Here is a 20,034-nt window from a genome sequence, read left to right as displayed (position 1 = left end):
CGTCTACTGACACCTGGTGGACCGGGGTGGGTTTTGACCGCAATACATCAAATAACCATATTCGCATTTGCTCCATGGCGCCGAGCCTGATACCGGCTACCGTAGTACGTACAACAAACCCACGTGGTTAATCAAAACATCATGGCGGCTGGTTTCAAGTAAGATTGCACAGACTATGGTTGTTACACCGCAAGTAACACTTTTTCAGTTTATTCTGAGCTAAGACAGTAATGAATGTAACAGTAGCGCTAGATTGGATGTGATCAGTCAGTGCTAAAGAGTCCACATGGCAAATCTTTAACATATCTGTTAATATGCGTTATATCAGAAATATCCGTTCTGATGATCAGGGGTGGAGTAATGTAATGTTACAACGTTAAATGTAGGCTAGTTTACATACATATATAATAATAGTAAATAATAATGATTACTTTAAAATCAATTTTAACGCGGAAATTTTCAGTTTTGTTTTCGTTGATGTAATTTTCTAAATTACAGGCACACATATGCATTTATGACAGTTTATGTAAGCCAGTAACTATTTTCTGCCTCCTTTTTATACACCAGGACTGCTGAGCCTCTGGAGTACCACAGGAGTTTTCTGGTCAGTGATAAAAACACAAATCGCCAAAACATTTGGATGTTCAGTCATTCAGCGATAACTATCAGTCCCCCACTAGATTTGCTCTTCATTATCACATTTAACGTAACTGATGCTGCAGCAGGTGATATTTCCACCTCATGATCCGGTGTTGAAGCCTGGTGCTTTGAAAACAGTACGGAAAATGTTACCCATACGAGAAAAGAAAAGGAAATAAATCGATGAACACCAGCTGAAATCAACACTGGAAAAACACAATATACCTAAAAGAAAAAAAATCGAAATATCCGATGTGAACCTGTCTACACCACAGTCCCAACATTTTGTCTTGTTTTCCCCCAGTGAATAGTTACACATTCCTGTTCATTACTAATGTTAGATTGAGCAGCCATGTAACATTCCAACTCTTTATTAGAAAGAAAACTGTCGACCTGATGGACGGGAGCTGTCAGAGTTCAGAACAACGACGCTGAACATAGGTGAGACACAGCAATGTTTCTGTTGGGTTCACTGTGTTCTTAAAGTTTACATGAAGTCATTTTCTCTCTGCTCAGGGTCCATATCCACAGCAGACGGCTCAGCCCTGGTGAAAGTTGGGAACACCACAGTCGTCTGTGGTATCAAAGCGGTAAATGATCAGGAGCACAGCAGTTAAAAACCTTGTTTCAGTTAGTGTAGACCAGGTCTGATTGATTTATTGTTTCTCATCACTCTCAGGAGTTGGCAAACCCTGCAGTGGAGACACCTGGTAAAGGTTACATCGGTAAGGACAGTACACTTTGAAGGTGTCAAGATCCTATACTTTTGTAACTTTACATAGTGAGAATATACATTTAGTGAAGTCCATCAACTGCATTGTGTATGTGTAAATTTGTATATGAATAGATGAGCAGATTCTGGAGGTCCAAATAAACAATCTCTCCATCCTTGTTAGTGCCCAACGTCGACCTGCCGCCTCTGTGCTCATCTCGATTTCGGCCGGGTCCACCAGGAGAACAGGCCCAGGCTGCCAGCCAGTTCATCGCTGATGTAATTGGAAGGTGCAGCACTGGAATACACATCCTTAGTTTTCATGAGCTGTGCGTTAGCTCTCCTAATGCTTTCCACTGCTTTTACTAACTTATTTTTTTAAATGGCTTTTGTAGCTCTGACATAATACAAACAGAGGACTTGTGCATCGAAAGAGGAAAGGTAAATCCAGATTTTTGCATATACTCTGGTGCTGTTAGATTGTGATTGTTGTAAATGTTAAGATGACCAGTCCTGATTTTGCTGATCTTGGTTTCAGCTCTGCTGGGTGCTGTACTGTGACATGATATGTCTTGACTATGATGGGAATATTCTGGATGCTTGTATCATTGCCCTGTTGGCTGCCCTGAAGTACAGTATGTGCCATAACACACTGGTAGCGATAAGGTTACAGCGTTACTGTAACTGATATGTGTATACTCAGGTTCATGCACACACCCAGCTTCCAGTTTTAGTGAACTAATTCTTTGGATCGTTGGCCACAAAGAGATGTATCTCTGTTTTGTCAGCTTCTTGTTTATCAGTATTTTTAATTCAGTTTCCCTGCTCTCCACAGCACAACTCCCAGAGGTAACCATCAACACAGAGACAGGTACACCAGAGGTGAATTTAGAAAAGAGACACGGGCTGCATATTCGCAAACACCCAATCAGTGCCTCTTTTTGTGTCTTTGATGAGTAAGTAAATGATTGTCTATTTTTGTAGCCAGGATAAAAAGTGTAATCATTATTCAGAAGTGTGATGATGGTCTGCTCTCTGCTTCCAGCTCCATACTAATCGTAGACCCCACAGCTGAGGAGGAGAGTCTGTCAACTGCTCAGCTCACTGTGGTGACAGATGAGGAGGATCGACTCTGCTCTGTACACAAACCAGGTCAGAAACAGGTCTTTAATGAGGCCTTTAATGGTCTTTAATGACCTGAAGAAACTCCTCTATACTTAGAGCTGTTTTTTGTTTGTTTTAGAATACAAGGGTTGTATTTCAGTTCTATTAGTCCAGTTTATAGTGGGACGACTTATGCAGTTAAGTTTTATTTTTACTTAGACAGTATGGGGCGAAAAACATCCCAGCTAAATGCCAAAGCAAAAATGCTATGTTTAAGGGAGGGAGCAGTGTGACTTCATGTCTTATATCTCTCAACGTACCTTTGACTTTTGTGTGATGAGGAAAGTGAGACAAAGTCTGCCTATACTGCTTTTCACTAGACAAATGAGGACTGAATCCCAACTATACAACAGGCAGAGTGTAAGACAGGAACACCAGCAGTGTGTAGCAACAAGTAACTCTGAATATTCTGTTTGTTTGAATGGAAGTAAAAACATAAAACAATCTGCTGCTAACAATCTTCAACTCTGCCTCAGGTGGGACATCACTGTCTGGAGACAAACTGCAGGAATGCATCAGCCGAGCAGCAGTGCGACAGAGAGAGATTCAGAAACTCATCAACAAAGTGATACACAGTGTGAAGACAGCACAATAATGCGCCACAGACAAAGCTTTTTTTTTTTTTTATCTAAAAGCTGTATTTTCCACTGTCAATATATATTCTTTTTTTTAATAACAATAAAACTGCTGACAAAGACTGCTTAAAAAATTATTTCTCAGTGTCCAGAAATGTCTCACACGCACACACACTCAATTGATGTCTCGTAAGAATATGCTCATGGCTCGAGAACTAATTAAAAGGAAATGCCTTTTCAAAATGTGCTGTACAAAAGCGGGTACACTGTCTTGCATGTTGATCTTGAGTCCTTGGTTGAGCTCTGTGCCGGGATTGCTAACAGAAGAAAGACTTCCAACAGACTGAGAGGTAGAGGGCTGCCCCCAGGCACTACTCCAAGATCAGATTTGCATTTTCACATGTAATGGTTTTTGAATGATTTGGTGTCAATAAACTCAGCTGGAATCCATGCTTAAAGGGCAGTTTCTACTGGGGTCAACCAAACAGAGTCAAGAGGATCAGGCAGCCTCATGACTTATCCTCTGAGAATGTGCATTCATGATCCTCTCAGTCTACAGAGCTTCCATAGAAAGAAAGAAAAGAAAGTCTTCCTGAAGGGGCAACTGATTATTGTGGGAGCCCGCAACCTATGAGAACCATCTTCTTCTGTTTCATCTCAAAAATATCACTAAGGTTCTTTAAGCATAGGGCATCTTAAAACCCCCGTGTTTTTATGGTGGACATAGTTTTGGTTCAAAACCTCTGTCAACCATTACATACAAATTTGTCAGCTAGAAAAAGACAAACAAAGGACAAAAAAGTCTTTTGCCTGCCATCTCCACAGTGAGGCAGACAAAGAGCACAGTATGAATCATTCATTTCCTCATGTAGCTGGGGAAAGGGTTTTTAGTGTGACTTTAGTCATCATGACTTAGGCAGGGGCTGAGGCGTGCTCCTCTTCCTCTTACTTCTTGGTTGGCTGGCGGTATGTTGCCGTGGCGCTCCCCCCTGAGGAGCTGCTGCTCCCATAGCCATTTGCTGCTGCTGCATTTGGTGCTGCAAGAATTGCAACTGTCCAGTGAAAAAGTAAAGATGAAAAACAGAGAATATCAGAAGCGAATTATATATGTTACAATAAGCAACATAATGCATGTTTTCATCAGTGGATCTAAGGTGTGTGTAAGCATCTGCAGCATGGTTAAACACATTCACTGGCACTAGCAGACTGCCTCACTGAAACTGGAAATGAATCATATCTTAGATTACCAGCTGAATGCTTTGACTCCTAGACATCTACATTGTAAGTAGCATGGGTTAGTGAAGCTCAACTAAAGGCTGGTATGACATACAAGAGGAGTGGGCGGAGAAACACAGAAGAGTGGTTAATGGGTTGTAAGAAGGGAAGGAGAAAAAGGAAAAGGTACAGATTTGGGGCGGGGCAGGGGTGTTGGGGAGTGAGGCAGGATACAGTCAAGCAGCACCAGTGGCGTTCTGGAGAGACAAGTTATTGGCCGTGATCCTGGCAACAACAGACATGCAGCTTTGCAACCGTGCTTTCTGCTCAGAGTAAGTCAGCAACTTTGACTTGGCAAAAAAGACATTTCAACACCTTAAACTTCATGCTTGCAGCGTGACAGACTTCTCTAATCTGCCATGATGCAGTCAGCAAAATTTCAACAGTATATACCCAATGACAATATTTCAGATACTGTCGCTAAGTGCTTTGTAAGAACATGCCTCCCACTTTGACACGCTGTTAGTTGCTGCCATTGGAAGTGCCACAAGCTTTGATGTGTTGGTTGCTGGGAGTACTGGGACTGCTGTGAGCTATGTCAAACAACATATTAACCAAACATACAACACAAGATGGAGTAAATGGTGTGGATCTACAACATAGACAAAAATAATGCCAGAAGGCAAGTGGTGAAGAAGACTTCTGATGAATATCAGACCTGGGCTAATAAAAACAACTGTTCATTCATTGGAAGTAGAAACATTTAGGAGATTTGTATTATTGTATATAAAAGGCTATTTTTAAAAAACAGTAAAGATTTAAACTAAAATGCTTTCGCTTGTCTATATGGTTGGTTATATCAAATGTGTTAAATGTGCAAAGCTCTCAAATGCATTTATATTTTATGAGACAGGGTAGAAAATTGTTTGCAAAGTGTTTTTATGATCAATTTAAACTTTACCCAGGTCTGATGAAAGTACTACAGAAAGATTAAGACATTCTTGTCATGTTTAGACTTAGATAATGATACACAGCTTAGATAATGATATACCTAATTCGCTGACAGTTTTATAGTGTAGCACAACATACACCTGCCTGCTAAGTGAAGGCATGGAGGGTTGGCTGCTGAATCTAATCTCAATGTCTGGCTTCTACAAACATGTATATGTGTATATAGATGTTTAAGTTGCTGTATTACTTGGATCTGTGGCTGGTGCTGCTGCTGAAGCCTTGGAGAAGGCAGCGGGGGCCCAGACCCGTCCAGCCCACAGCCCAACTGGGACAGCACTAAGGGGGAGGATGGAGAGAGGGAACCCCAGAGGGAAGGATGTAATGCCAACGGGGAGAGAAGCAAAAGAAGGAATGGAGTATGAAGAGAGAAAATGCACGAACAAGCAGAAGGAGGACATTAATGAGGATGAGGGGTTGGATGGTGACAATAACCACACACAAGCAAAGAGGTGAAATAAAAGAAAGACAAGACACAAGAGGGAACATTGCAGGGAGGCCAACAGCACAGGTAAATGACCATGTGCGTGGAGATTTTTTTAAAGTGGGTTATGAACAAACAGCATGAAAGGAATGAGCCAGAAAAGTGCAAGTGAGCAGGGAGTTAAAAAGGAAGACAGGAAGACAGTGGAAGAGGGAAAGACATAAGGGTGGGGGCAAAAAAAACAGAGAAAAAAGAAAATGTAGCAGAGAAGAAGGGGAAATTGAGTCTCTCCTGTCAGTTGTTACATGCTCCGTTGAGAGGAACAATGACTAACTTCAGTAAAATGGTCATGTTTAGTTACAGACAATGAGGCCTAATATACGGTAATTATGATGATGAATACATTAGTAAACCTTATCTTATTAGTACTAGTTAGTGGAATAGTGTCAGTTTCCTTTGAAAGAGGTTACGTGACTGAATGAACACAGATCGTTTAAAGATGTGTGTGGATTTAATGTGTGTCTGTGTTATCTGTGAGTGTATATATATATATATATGTATCATACCTGCCGCCTGTGAAGACATGAAGCCCCCGACTCCCAGGTTGATCACCGCTGTTTGCTGGTTTCCTAAATTCTGATCTGACCCCTGGTCACCCTGCAAAGAAAGTCAAACGTAACACAAGATAGGTCATCACACACAACCAGCTCCCAAAAATCACAGAATCACTGGACTACATAGACCTTAGCAGTAATGTGAGAGCACCTCATCACAGTATTTCACACTTGTTTTTTTTCAATACTTATCCCATTTTTAATACTTTTCTTTTTGGTCTCAACAATGCAGAGCACTGTACTTTATCAAGTAAAAGACAAAAAGAAGATAAGAGATAATCACAAATTTAGTAAACATTTGAAAGTCATTTTAAAAGAACATAGTGACTTTGCTCCAATCATTAGCTACTTGAGGTGTTTTGGCAGTGGTTATGATATGCCCTACGGTGCCTTGATTATGTCTAATTGCTGGATTCTGGGCTTTTCTCCCATTACTCTTTGCAGATTTGTTCAAACTTGCTCTCGTACAACAAAGAGCATCTCGACAGCTGCCACGAAGTCATTCTGTAGATTTTCCATTATGACTCAAGTCTAGGTTTGAGCTGGGTGACTCAAGTGCTTTCAAATTCTTGTTCTAAAGCCATACTTGTCAATATAGTTTCATCCTTATTCTGCTGGACCATGTGTGAGCTTGTTATGTATTTGCATAAAAATGTGAGTGCGTGTCTCACCGTCTCCCCCTGCTGTTGAGGACTGGAGGTGGCTGACTGACTCTGCTGAGGGGAGAACTGAGACAGCTGCTGCTGCTGCAGAGAGTTAAAAATTCCAGGGGGAATCTGGAAATGTAAAACACAAACCACGCACACACCGGCAAACAAAAAAAGTGGGGGTGTGACAGACACAAACATGAAGATAAGGGAAGGATATGGAGAGAGGACAGGCAGAGGGAAAAGAATGATGCACATATAAGCAAAAAGGGTCAAAAGCAGGGGGAAGGGGAGAATTAACACAGCAATTAAACAAGACAGGGTAACTAGACCACTATGACTAGCAGAATATCAAAATTATAAAAGACTATAAAGGGGCCATCTGTGACTATACTCATATAATCCTCTTTGTTCTTGCTAAGCTATTCCCTGACCTCCCCCAGCAAAGACTTTCCTAAGAGACTCTTTGCATGACAACAGGTAGGAGGTGTCACTAATACTGGGAGAGTCCACTAGTCCACCACATACAAAATATGTATGTACTAGTGGTACTAGAACAACATGAGAGTATTCACTGCATGACACATGTAGTGAGATGTAGGAAAAGGAGGTGTGAGGAAATTAAGAGGAGTGGATTCACACTGAATTCATCACTACTCTGAGGTGTGGTACCACAGGTGCAGGATCAGGACAAAGTCATCATGTCAAACAAATACCAAGTGCATGCTTCTAACAGTGTTACAGACTAATAGGTACAGACTCATACCAGTAGGTTCAGTGGCCTCAACCCAGCATTGCTGTTCAGGCCAAAAGGACTCCCTGCAACACAAATTGGTTACATTCACCACATAGAACAGTACAAACACCTTTTCTGTGAATGTTTCTTTTACACCTATGACTCCTGTTTGTGCACCCACGCAGTTAATACATTTGGATCTCTCTTTGAATTGGTTGAATTCTTTCCTTTAAACAAGATTTTTCAGGAGGGTTTTCAATAGGTTGGACTGCTCAAAACAATTATGGTAATACATTAGCGGAGGCAGTGAAACTTCTTACCAGTCTCTGCTGCAGACTGCATGGTGGACATCAGCCCCGCAGGTGGCAGGATTCCACTCAGGTTAAAGCTTGGACCCAGCATTGGACTGGAGCCACTCATCAAGGTCTGAGGACTGCTACAGAAATGGTACAACATCATCACAAAAATCCTATAGCAAGTAGCTGTATCAGAGGCTATTTATTTTCTTACCAGACGGAGCTGACCACATTGATGAAATTGAGCCCTGCAGTGTTGGCCATGACCTGTGACGAGGTGGTACCTGTGGTGATGGATGTACCCATAGTGGGCAGGGGAATGGTCATGACAGGCAGGGGCTGGCTTAGCGCCAGCTGCTGTTGGGCGAAAGGCGCAAGGAGGGCAGGCTGCGACTGGTTCTGAACCATGGGAGGGTCTGACGGGGTAGGGGTCACAGAGAGAGGAGCATTGAGGGAGTCTGTGGGGTGTGGGGTTGAGCACGGCGTGTTGGTGGGTGTGGGTGTGGATGGCTTGGGGGTCCCCGATCCTTCGGAGAGGGGAAATATGTCAAACAAACAAAACTATTAAAAAGGGTATGTGAGCTTTTCTGCAGGTGATACGATACATGTTTGTAAGGAAGAGTAACATGAGTATGACAAAATAATACAGTTTTTCTGAGAATCATTTTTTGATATTGCATATTTATGACAATCCTCCTGAATAACAGCAGAAAAGACAAAACTCAATTCTGAGGCTCCAGTTACATTAAAACTTCACCCTGTTTTCAGACTATTTGCATGGGAGTTGGTTATGATATGATAAAACCTTCTGTGTTTTCGGTAAACTATAGTGAAAATAGTTGATGCAGTGATGCAAAATCCTTGCCAAGTTCCAGTTAGACAATTTATGATATTTTTTCTTCATCCACATTTCTTAAGACTTGGACACTTGTCAAAGTCATCTTCATAAATTTAAAAATTCCACATCTGGAGCCAATGGAATACATTACACAACTGGCTTTCACAACTGTGAGTGTGCCCGATGAAAACAAGCAGTTAGCCAGCCTTGGCTGTACTCACTCTGTGTGGAGCCCATGGGGGAGAGGGAGGCAGGTGACAGCAGGCCCACCTGGCCCAGCTCCATGGAGTGCTTCCTGTTCAGAGACTGGCTTTTGGCTGGAGGGGGTGTAGGACACTTGAGTAGACCACTGGTGGTTTGTGAACTATATGGATTACCTGAAGAAAATTAAATTGACATATTTACTGCACCCTTTGCATCAACTGGAAGTATGAAGATAGTCTACTATTTTTAAAGAGGGAGTTTGACTGTGTAGGTATTCCACATTTACACCTAATCTTTTAGGAGACCTACCTGAGGAACTGCTGCCTGATCCTAAAGGCAGCTTGATGGGAGGGGGTCGGTGCTTCACCCCTTTTCCCAACACAGACGTCTGGACCAATGGAGAAATACCATCAGCCTGCAAATCACATTTTAGCCATTTTCTTAGCACCAAAGTGCATCACAAAAACAATTTCATTGAGTGAGTCTAAGCAAGTTCCACCAACTTAGGTCTCTACATCCCAGTAAAGCAGCACTCACCTCATCTTTGCTGGGGGAGGGAGGCCCCTGTCCCACATTGCCTGAGTTATGGGACATTTTGACTTGACACTTCACTTCTCTCTCATACACTCCTTTGTACTGACTAAGAAACCTATTAAACAGATATAACACAATATTTATACCATCCTCTCCAGCAGCATGTCCCTAAAAACTGTGTATTTGACAGAATTAGCTTGTCAACAAAAGACAAAACGGTGTCTCACCTGTCTGCATCTTTCTTTGAGCCTATGAGGAAGCTAGAAATGAGAGGCAAATATGAGTGAGTTTATTGTCATTTCACATGTAGTCATGAAAAGTAAACTGGTCCCACAGACTGTCCTTACGGGGGATGTATAAGCTTTAGGTCTGTGCTGTCATCCTCTGCTTTTGGTTCTTTAGTGCAGTAGATTTTCCCATACACCAGCGGGTCTCCCATTGACTGGAAGATAGACACCTTGGTCCTCTGTGCTTGGCCCCCCACCTCACATTCAAATGTGTAGTCATCTACAATTTCCTGCATAAACAAAGTGACAAAGACAACTGAATGAAAGAGGCTTGGATGACATGCAGAATAAATTAGCTTTGCATGTATGCATTTACCAAACGGTTTCACAGGCCACAGTAAGCTGCTAAATCTCATTAGGGATGAGGTATGTTGGAAATATGTGAAAAACAATCTAGTTCCATTTAAGGATAACAGCAATGTCCCTGTCACGGTCTATCTGCAGCGTGGTGTGGTGTGGTCATTTTTTCCAGAGTAGCAGAAGCACATGTTAAATTCAGCTATGTTCCATATTTTGTGCTGGAGCTGAGTAGTGTTTATGGCTGATTATTCCACATGAATGTGTTTAAGGTAGATTGGTCTTGTATAAGATCTTTTCTCTGTTCATACATTTTTGGTACCAAGAGTTGGTGTGGTCATTTGCATAATTTAGGAGGTCAACAAAGACCAATTGGAGTTTGTTGCCATGGAAAATGACAGACGACATGCAACTAATCTCTGCTTATTTATAACAACAAGCAGCCATGACAGATCTGCACTATCAAAGAATGTTAATGCTAGTGTCGCACTTACCTCAGCAGGCCAGATCACAGTGGTCTGAGAGTCTTCCAACTGCAGGGATTTCTCAACCACAGCGTACTTTTCCACCTACAGCAACACACAAACAAATCTATCTGGTTTTGTATGCCTCACATTATAACTGCCTGCCTTTCAGCTGAGTGGGTTTTAAGTGGTGCTGGCTCAGTTGTTTAAGTGACAGTGTTCTAGTGGAACATTGGTCTACTTACATCAATTTCCTTCGGTACAGTGAGCTGGCAGTTGCTCTGCTTCCACATGTCAACACACTGCAAGCAGTGACAGTGGAGCAGCCAGGGTGACAGCAGCAAAGAAAAACAAAAAATGGTATGAGCAATACCAAGTGACAGAGCACTATGACAGTACACGTTGACCTATGCTGAAGTAGGTTAAGACATGTTTCTCAACAGTGCTAAACAGAAAAGATGCAGTACTGAAATATCAGCTTGCTTTCACTTGTTTTTCTAGCAATTTTAAGTGTGCTCTAATATATCAGTTTTAACAAAGACATTTAGGAATCAGCAGTTTCTTTTTGTATATTAGTACTGTGAAGGACAGGCAGATGGGGGAGGGGCTAAATGCGTAAACAAATTTTATCATGGGCAGACCTACCAAAAGGTAAACAGCCTCAGTCAACCTCATTGTACCTGCATGTAGATAAGCTCTCACATCACTACTCACGTTTCCGATCTTTGAGATCTTTAGGTCTATGACAGGAGCAGGCTTCCTCTCCTTCCTCCTCTGCAGGTAGTCATACAGTCGTAGCTGTGGGGGCAGGGGCAGATGGGACAGTTCCTGCTGCCTGTTCAGTGCAGCTCGAGAGTGCCTTTTAAAACACCTATCATGCAAACAAAGACGTATGTGTCTTCTAATTCAATATGGAAAACAGTCATAGATGAGATTTTTTTTTCCTGCCATGACCATATTCAAAGTGGAATGATTTCAACCTTGGTGAGAACATTCAGTACCGTTTCATGGGCCGAGTGTTCATTTTCTGTTTGTTATAGAGCAGGCGGTTTGCTGTGCAGGTGACAGAAATGGAGGGGTCCAGGCACAGAGGTTCAGCTGTGGCTAAAATCAACTGACTCTCCAGCTGTAATTTGTCATCCTAAAGTAGAGAAAACAGATGCTATAGAAAAGCACCTGGGCCATGTTCTGATGCTAAAAGGATTCAAGACATGCAAGAGAGGATCGAAAAAGGGCAGACCAAGGCAATGTTTCTCACTCAGATGGCAATGACATGACACTTTACCTGTGTCCACTTGTGGTGGTCACTGGTCATGGCATGGACATCACAGATCAGAGTCTACAGGGCAAAAACACAGGTATAAGGAAGGCTTTTTGTAGGTTAATACTTTTTAAATCATTCCAGGTCCAACTCATGTTTGATCAGATATTATTTGACTATTAGTTTTAGTTTGTTTTGGTCAACCTGAGAGAGGTTTTCCCTGTATTCTGGTGGTTTACCTGCATGGTTGGCCGTAGAAGGATGTGTCTGCTTTGATAAGTGGGCATCTTGGTATTTCCTGACTGCCTGTAGTCTCTCACCTCTACTATTACACAGCCACAGTGGAAGATGTTCACCTGAGACATTATACACAGCAGGCGCCAAACCCACAGACAGATACGAAGGGGTTCAAATACAAAAGATTTAAATCATGTTTAACTTAAATTTAGTCGCAATACAACTTAAAATCTACTAAATGATTATATGCGCAGTTTTGCATACACACCTGTGATTTCTCCAAAAGATCCACCAGTATAGGAGGCAACTCCTCTTCATCTAGGTACTCCAACAGTTCTCCTTCTTCATATGGCAGACGGATTGTTTCGGAATCTAGAAAACAACAGACGATTATAATTTAAAAAAAAAAAAGACATGTAGGTGGGCTTTGGTAACTGCTTTATTGACTTCTCTTACCAGATCCATTTTTGCCCCTGAGCATTAAAGAATAGCCTTCATTACCAGGGTACAGGTTGACCACCAGACATGATACAGACTCCTGAGACACCAGCTTCTCTAGTAGATTCACATTTCTCCTCAAATGCTTTAGAAAGACAACAAGCAAAACACATAACAGACAAATCAGCCACATTAGCAAGACAAATTTCACAGTTATATGCATGCCAACTCTTATGTGAGAAAAAAATATGTTATTATTACTTTCCACCCACATTTACCTTGGGTTAAAGCTGTTAAGTAGTGGTTTCATTTGCTTTTTGAAAAGAAAATATTGAAATTTAACCACTACATTTATAATGTTTATATAAAATTCCTATAATTATGTATAGAATGACCTATGTGATAAGTAATTGCTAATGTACAAATATGCATCATTTTTATATTATCCTGCAAATTATTAAAATCAACACCATTACTTCTAATATCTTACTGGACATAGTATTAATATACTTCCTGCTGATGTACAGTAATTACAATTTATGATTTGGACAAAGATAAATGATTACATCAATCAAGCACCTAGAGTTACTTCACAATTAACAAATACATCTAAACCTTCTTAGCTATCTATAGTAGCTTCGTTAATCAACAGTAAACAAATAAAAGAAGCTAACCCTGAACACAAGTTAGAAAACAGGCCTACTGTAAACACTGCAGTGCTGCACAAAGTGTTCAATGTATAATGTCTTACAATTTTCACTACTGACTGGTATGAACAAAGTTTTAAAACATTATCAAGTGAAAACAGAGAGTCAAGTTGCATAATACAAACCTTAAAATCAGGCTCTTTTTCACATTCCTCTATGTACAGCTCATAGAGCTTCTGATACAAACTTTTCCTCCCGCTGGATGAAACTCTTCTTTTGGCTGGTCGTTGTCGAGCACTTTCAACAATGTACTGAGTAACAGATAATACACTGTATTAATATTAATGAGTGGTAGAACAGGTAGTGGGTGGTACACAGGCTGGGACATTCAATAGGTGTACAGGACTGTGAGAACACACTATAAGACTCTCAAGTCTCTTTACAAAAACACAAACACAGAGCTGAAATAAGGGCTTTTACCTCGGCACGATCCAATGCATATTCCAAAACTTGTTGCTGAGAAAAGCAAAAGTAAATGAAGCACAGATCAGTCACAATGAGAAGACTTCATCTGATATAAAACATCAAGTATATGTGGAGATAAACGAAGCTGAGAGATCAAACTTACCATTGTGCTCCACCACCAGCTGAAAGGCGAGTGATGCTGTCCTTTCTGCCCCACACTGTCACCTTCCTAAAGTGACCATTCACACCCCGCACAGCGACGCAGCACACGCACTTCACGCAGCACCACCAGACAAAAACAGACAGCAGGTAAATACCACTGAGAGATGCAGACGCTCGCTGTGCCCGGCACGTTAAGACAAACAGCGTGGCTGGCACTCGATCAGATGCCACATACAAAACAGCGAAGAAGACTGACGTACGAAACTCTAACATCTGTTTTATCAGTGACTTGTCGTTTTAATGCTCTGGCAAGTTAAAAACGTCTCGGGGTCAAACTGTGCTTCTGAGGTTAGTGACCTCTGAGCCCAGTGAAGGGAGCAGCTCGGCAGCAACAAGCTCGCTGACCGTTGAGGCTAACGTGGCTAACGCTAGCATGCTAGCCCGTTCCAAGCTGTTAAGTTACCAGCTACGCTAACGATGCTACGTCGTCTGAGACACACACCAATAAAACGACGTCAATCTCAACCGATGGGATGGACTTGCCTTCTAGGTTGCATAGCGATCGACTGTAGCTCCAACGCATGAAAACGAAATGAAACAGAAATTTCAGGGTCTTCATTGAAAAAAAGTCGGAGCGGCAGCCATTTTCTTCCAGTGTGACAACAACAGCTAAACTTCCGGTTTTAGCGGCGGTGGGCGGGGCCACACAAAGCGTCTACTTTACTGCGAACGGCCAACTTTCCCTTACACTTAACATACATTTTGTTGATTTATAAAGTAAAAAGAATTAAACAAAACTCTGCAGCAAACACGTCAAATGCAGTCTCTCCTGAAAATGTTTAATTCGATTATTTATTTATTTCCCAAACCTAAAGAATAAGAAATAAAACTAATTGTTGCATTTGCAAAAGTTCAGGCACCTCACAAAGTCAGTAGGCCCTATTTCCTAACTTTCCACTGCCAGCCGTTGGCACAGGAACACTGCACAGAGAGATGGAAAAATAATTTCCAACTTTAAATTCAGAAAATTGAATACAAAAGCCATTCATCAGTTAAGAAAGTGCATCTGAAAGACATTGGTTTCTGCAACAGGACAGTGATCCATTGGACATCGACCATGAACTATAAAACACAAGAAAACTGAAGCTGAAGGTCTTAAAAAAGCCAATTAACATCAGTATTAATCAGCTAGAGTGTAACCTGTGCTTAAACAGTTTAGCTATTACATTTTCCAACAATTGTAGGGTAAAAAGTAACAGGAGCTGGTGTTCATATTCTGCATTTGACATTACTAGTTTTTGTTGCCAATCAAAAGGGGAAGAGAATAAAATAAACAATGCAAGAACAAATCTAATAAAAAGGTGATGAAATGTAAGTGGCAAAAAGTGATTATTGAAGGTACTAAAAGAATGAATGGGATAGAAATAAAGTATGTAATAGCTATTGTTACAGTGTACTACATTGTGCTCATTATGAAGGCTGTAAAGTTTTGTTGTTTAAAAAGTGTCCAATGTGTGCATTTGATTTTGTTGCTCTGAAGAATTAGCCTTCTAAATTTTGAAAGATTTCTTACATTTTGACACATTTAAAAGATGATGAAAACCAACTATTATTATCTTCACTTATATTCTCAGGCTATATATAATATATAGCCTACTTTTTGGTAAGTCAAAATTCCATAATTGTACAGTAGGGGGAAGAGCAGGATAGCAGATTCATTAGGCTAAAAGCCACAGTAGAGCAGTGCATCAGCAGCCACATAAAGAAAAACAGGAATAAGAAGATCTGTAAGACTTTAAAATGACCAAAGCTTGTGTCTGTAATGTAAATAACTGTTTTGGATATTATCTCTGAATGTGTATTAAATGTCCAGAGAGCAGAGAATGAATCACAGGTTTAGAGCCAGGATACACGTGACTTTTTAAAACTTTTTACAAATGTAAACATTATAGTTTTCCTTCAGGTGTTACCCAAATTTTTTTTTACCTCTGACATTAGCTCCACAAACATAAAAATCTTTGTGTGCTCTTAGGAACCTGTCAAAACTATTACAATGCTGTTTAAGCACATTTAAGCACATGACAGAAAAGTAACATTTAAGCATAATGACCAGCTTTGCTTTTGCCTCCTGTCCTTCTGGAAAATGTATTTTCCATTTAAACGTCTCAACAGTATTAAGTATTTTCTTTATGAGGACAGAAATGTCCTGGGTGGAGCTCAGTTAGGACCAATCCTCACCTGTTGCACACACACACACACACACATTTTTAATACATGGTGGGGCCCCATGACTGGGACAGTCCTCGTGGGATCCACCCTTTCTGAATAAGAATTTAGAGATGTGATTTTAAATGCTAAATTCATGTTTCTTGAAATTCATGCTAAATTCATGCTTCTGCTGCCCCATGGGTATCATACCTGACTTTTAGCCCCTCCAAAATATGATTGGTTCTGTATATTATTACATTAATGTTGGGCAAACAAAATTAAATAGGTAATAAAAAAAATGGTTGACTTCTCTGACCTCGGTACCAGTTAAGATTCTTAGTTGTGACATGTTTAACATTATTTACAAAATGTAATTTGACTCTAAAGTCTAAATGTAAATTATTTTTTTAATTTAGCATTTTTATGTGCTTGGCAGCATGGTGTCTGAGTGGTTAGCACCGTGCCTCACAGCTAGAAGGTCCTGGGTTTGCAACCCAGCCTTTCTGTGTGGAGTTGACATGTTCTCCCCATGCTTGTGTGGGTTTCCTCCCACAGTTCAAAAACATGCATATCAGGTTGATTGGTGACTCTAAATTGTCCATAGGAGTAAGTGTGAGTGTGTGACGGCTCCAGCAGATCCCTGTGACCCTGGTTAAGGAATAAGCGGGTATAGATAATGGATGGATTTTTATGTGCTGTTTCTTCACTTTTATATTTTTTTGTTTTAACTGTATGTATATTTTAAATAAAATTGTTGTTTTATAAAAAAATGAAAAAACTTGAGGACTTTTCTGCCAACTACAAGTGTACCATGAACAGTATTTTCAATGCATCAGAAAGAGTTTCCAAAATACAATTTTTTAGAAAAAAAAAAAAACACCTGATAAAGCAAAGACCTTTAATTATTTGGACATGGACTTGGAGATGTTTTCTCAATTGTAAAATGAAAAAATTGGAAACCACTCCAACTTTAGCCATGTTTCTGACAAAAGGCCACAGTATAAACATTTGTATGCAACTGTTTGTAACAAAAATAAATCAATGAATAAATAAATTAATTTTGTCCACATTCTTTCAGTTTCTGAACACTGAAAAAAATGCCAAATGTCATTAACATTTTAACAATAAGGCTTCAAATGAATGAAAAGTGCAAAGTACAATATGCCTTAATATAAGTGTGTGTTCATTTCCTCCTTGCACGGTCACGGCGAACAGCAGTGATGTGATTTTTAATATAGAACTTAATGGCTTGCCAAGTTCTGTTTCTCAGTGCCATTGGAGAAGCCTTGATACAGGCAACAGTGTGACTTTTCCTGGTACTTTGCCAGACTAAAGACAGCCAGTCTTTTCCACAGCCTGAACTTCTTCATGGGACCAGGTCCTACTCTTTGAGGTTTCTAAGAAAACACAGGGGAAAAAAACAAAATTAAACCAATTTAAAAGATTTAGTAATCACTGAATTTTATTAATTTGATCAAATATAATGCATATTTCAAAAACCCAATCATAACTGGGATACTTGTCCATTTTAAAACAGATTTACAAAAATATATGAGACCTTATAGTAAGTTTTTCTGTATTTAAAAAAAACTTAGCTATATAAATACCTTTCCATGAATTATATAATTTGGTCTGTTATCTACATAGTTCAGTCCTGGAATCGATGGTTTTGATTCTACAGTTTGACAAAATAAAGCATTAGAAACACATTTCATTAACCCTCAGGAGTCAACAAATGTGCCGGCGTGTTTTGTGCCATCTTCTCCTGATAACACCAAAACAAAACTTAAATTACTCATTACATAGGAGTACATAAGTTTCAAGTATAATGGAAAATTACACATCATATGGGTGTATGTTTGTGCTGTATATTAAAAGTTGTATCACTGTCAGCTATAACTGCGAAAATAATTCATCATTTGCGGTTGGGGAATGTAGTCCATACATAAGTCAGTCCTAACCTGTAGACACAGTCAGCATGCCAAAGAAGCCGCAGCTGTTCCACTTCAGCCTCCAGCCACCCCAGACCCGCAGCCTAGGTATTGGAGTAACTTTGCTGGGTGATTGAGCAATTTTGATAGAAATATTATTTATATATAATTATTATGTTATTTTAAATGTTAATTGTTGCTTTAGGCAAATTTAACAATTACATCCATACATCCAATATATATATAATTTGTTTTATTTGTAATTTTAAAATTTGTGGTTTTAATGATTACATGGGTTCCCTTGCTGATTTTATGCAAATTAATTTTATATCATAAAAAGATTTTTAATATAAAGTGTGCAAACTATAATAATTTTGATTAAATATAGTTTTCTCAAATGCACACTTTAACACTTTGTCAGGAAAATGGGCCCCACCACTGCAAATTCACACACTTGCAATACCATCAACGACCACTCAGGGCACTGTGCAAAACACAAATGTCTGGAAAATCAATCCTCTGGGGGCCAATTTTCTTTTTAAAATAAACTGCACTAGGCATATCAGGAGGCTGTTTTCTATTGATTGCAATGCTTGTGCCCGTGGGGACTGAGACCTGGTCCCCATTGCGAAAACTGGTCCCCACGTGGTAAAGTGATATGTCACGGATATCACAGAATAGAAAAACAAGAGCACACACACACGCACGCACGCACACACAAACACACACGCACACACACACACACACACAGATTATTTCTTTCAAGAGCTAAGAGTCCGCATACATGACAGGGCTTGCCTGGGGTCAGCCATATTTCAAAAGCTTTTGAATTTTTGAAGTTTCTTTAGTATGCTAAGGTCAGGATGTCATGTGGCCAAAATTAGTTTGATTGAGTAATAAATATAGATGTTTCTTGATTGACTCAATTCCCAGTCTTACTTAGTTGAGTAATTATTTTTAATGGTAGTTTATGGGACAGTGATTTTTAAAAATCCCATAATCACATGGATGGACTACTGACTATGTTTTTATGAAGATTAAAAAAAAGGGGGTTTCACACTGACAGCACCATCTCTGGAGCTTTTTCCTCTGACTGGTTTTCATCTAGGATATTCTAAAAAAAAAAACAGGTTGTGGTGTTCAACTGACATACATCCTTAATAACTCGTTTACGTCCACAGCAGTGTACACTGCTTCGCTGAAACTTGGAATGAATTAGCATATAACACTGAACAGCTGAAGAGCTGGATATTCTATTGGAGAAAACCTTAATGGAAAAAAGACAGGTTTATGAGACTAAAATATGGCAGTATGCCGCAGAAACATGGTGTCTGCATTCATAAATGTAAACAGGTCTTCCATACTGGATTTGGACCATATGAAAGTGTTTTAACTCCATAATTCATTCAATAAGCTGAGTCAAATAAACCTACAAAAGTAACTGCAGGGCTGGCATGTTTATTATGAATGCAGTATTAGAAGTGAGATAGGGTCTGTTGTGATGACAAGGACATTTATGACTCCAGGTGTTCTATAAAATTCTCTTGTGAAGAAAAATGTTTGGCAGACTTTCAGATGTGCAGCAACCGTTTTCTCTTTTGATTTTATTGAATGTCATTCATTAACTACAGTTTCCTAACTGCAGTCAAACAAAAGAAAAATGTGCTTTTTTCAGACTAAAATCTGTTTCGTACACATTTTGACCACTTTTTCTATGGTGTTGAAGTTATTCTGGACAAAGTAACAGCTGATGAAAGCATCAATATGTCTGAGAGAGTTGGTCTTAAATCAAGGTATTATGTGGTAATGTTTTTTATACAAATGAGCCTTTCCCAAAAAAATAAAAAGTGACAGTTTAATAGCTGTAAGCCCATAACATAGTTCCTACATTGCAGTCCTGTGGAGAATGGTGGATGCTCTGAGTGTATTCATGTCCAAACTAGGATATGAAATTAATTATTCAGTGCATCCCAGGTGCACACTGGCAAAGTGGAGGGGGAATGTAGCCAATAGTGATGACTTATTGTGTAG

General features: G+C 39.9%; 2 protein-coding genes across 6 annotated transcripts; one reads left to right on the top strand and one right to left on the bottom strand.

The window, feature by feature from the left end:
* The first annotated feature begins 94 nt into the window (after positions 1-94).
* On the top strand, positions 95-3,215 carry exosc8 (exosome component 8). Of its 2 annotated transcripts, XM_026328218.1 has the most exons (11): positions 101-158; positions 568-604; positions 1,017-1,080; positions 1,156-1,229; positions 1,319-1,364; positions 1,536-1,641; positions 1,747-1,792; positions 1,890-1,986; positions 2,187-2,307; positions 2,397-2,503; positions 2,992-3,215. In XM_026328218.1, exons 1-11 carry the CDS (start codon positions 142-144, stop codon positions 3,108-3,110), a joined length of 834 nt encoding a protein of 277 aa, XP_026184003.1. In that variant the 5' UTR covers positions 101-141; the 3' UTR covers positions 3,111-3,215. The 2 variants fall into 2 exon arrangements, with proteins under 2 accessions (XP_026184002.1, XP_026184003.1); XM_026328217.2 differs by having other exon boundaries at positions 95-158; positions 1,017-1,229.
* On the bottom strand, positions 3,150-14,510 carry supt20 (SPT20 homolog, SAGA complex component). 4 transcript variants are annotated; one of them, XM_026328214.2, is made up of 24 exons: positions 14,367-14,510; positions 13,866-13,975; positions 13,718-13,753; positions 13,423-13,548; positions 12,609-12,735; positions 12,421-12,524; positions 12,155-12,271; positions 11,940-11,993; positions 11,656-11,795; positions 11,369-11,525; positions 10,900-10,956; positions 10,685-10,759; positions 9,954-10,123; positions 9,834-9,866; positions 9,610-9,721; positions 9,382-9,487; positions 9,090-9,245; positions 8,245-8,557; positions 8,055-8,170; positions 7,765-7,817; positions 7,023-7,127; positions 6,304-6,394; positions 5,504-5,592; positions 3,150-4,142 (listed from the first exon to the last, which is right to left on the bottom strand). In XM_026328214.2, exons 2-24 carry the CDS (start codon positions 13,866-13,868, stop codon positions 3,996-3,998), a joined length of 2,487 nt encoding a protein of 828 aa, XP_026183999.1. In that variant the 5' UTR covers positions 13,869-13,975; positions 14,367-14,510; the 3' UTR covers positions 3,150-3,995. The 4 variants fall into 4 exon arrangements, with proteins under 4 accessions (XP_026183999.1, XP_026184000.1, XP_026183998.1 ...); XM_026328215.2 differs by having other exon boundaries at positions 8,055-8,167; positions 14,408-14,452; XM_026328213.2 differs by having other exon boundaries at positions 14,408-14,451.
* Positions 14,511-20,034: the final 5,524 nt, after the last annotated feature.

Source organism: Mastacembelus armatus, chromosome 14, assembly GCF_900324485.2.
Source record: "Mastacembelus armatus chromosome 14, fMasArm1.2, whole genome shotgun sequence".
Lineage (NCBI taxonomy): Eukaryota > Metazoa > Chordata > Actinopteri > Synbranchiformes > Mastacembelidae > Mastacembelus > Mastacembelus armatus.
This window is presented reverse-complemented; position numbering and strand designations above follow the sequence as displayed.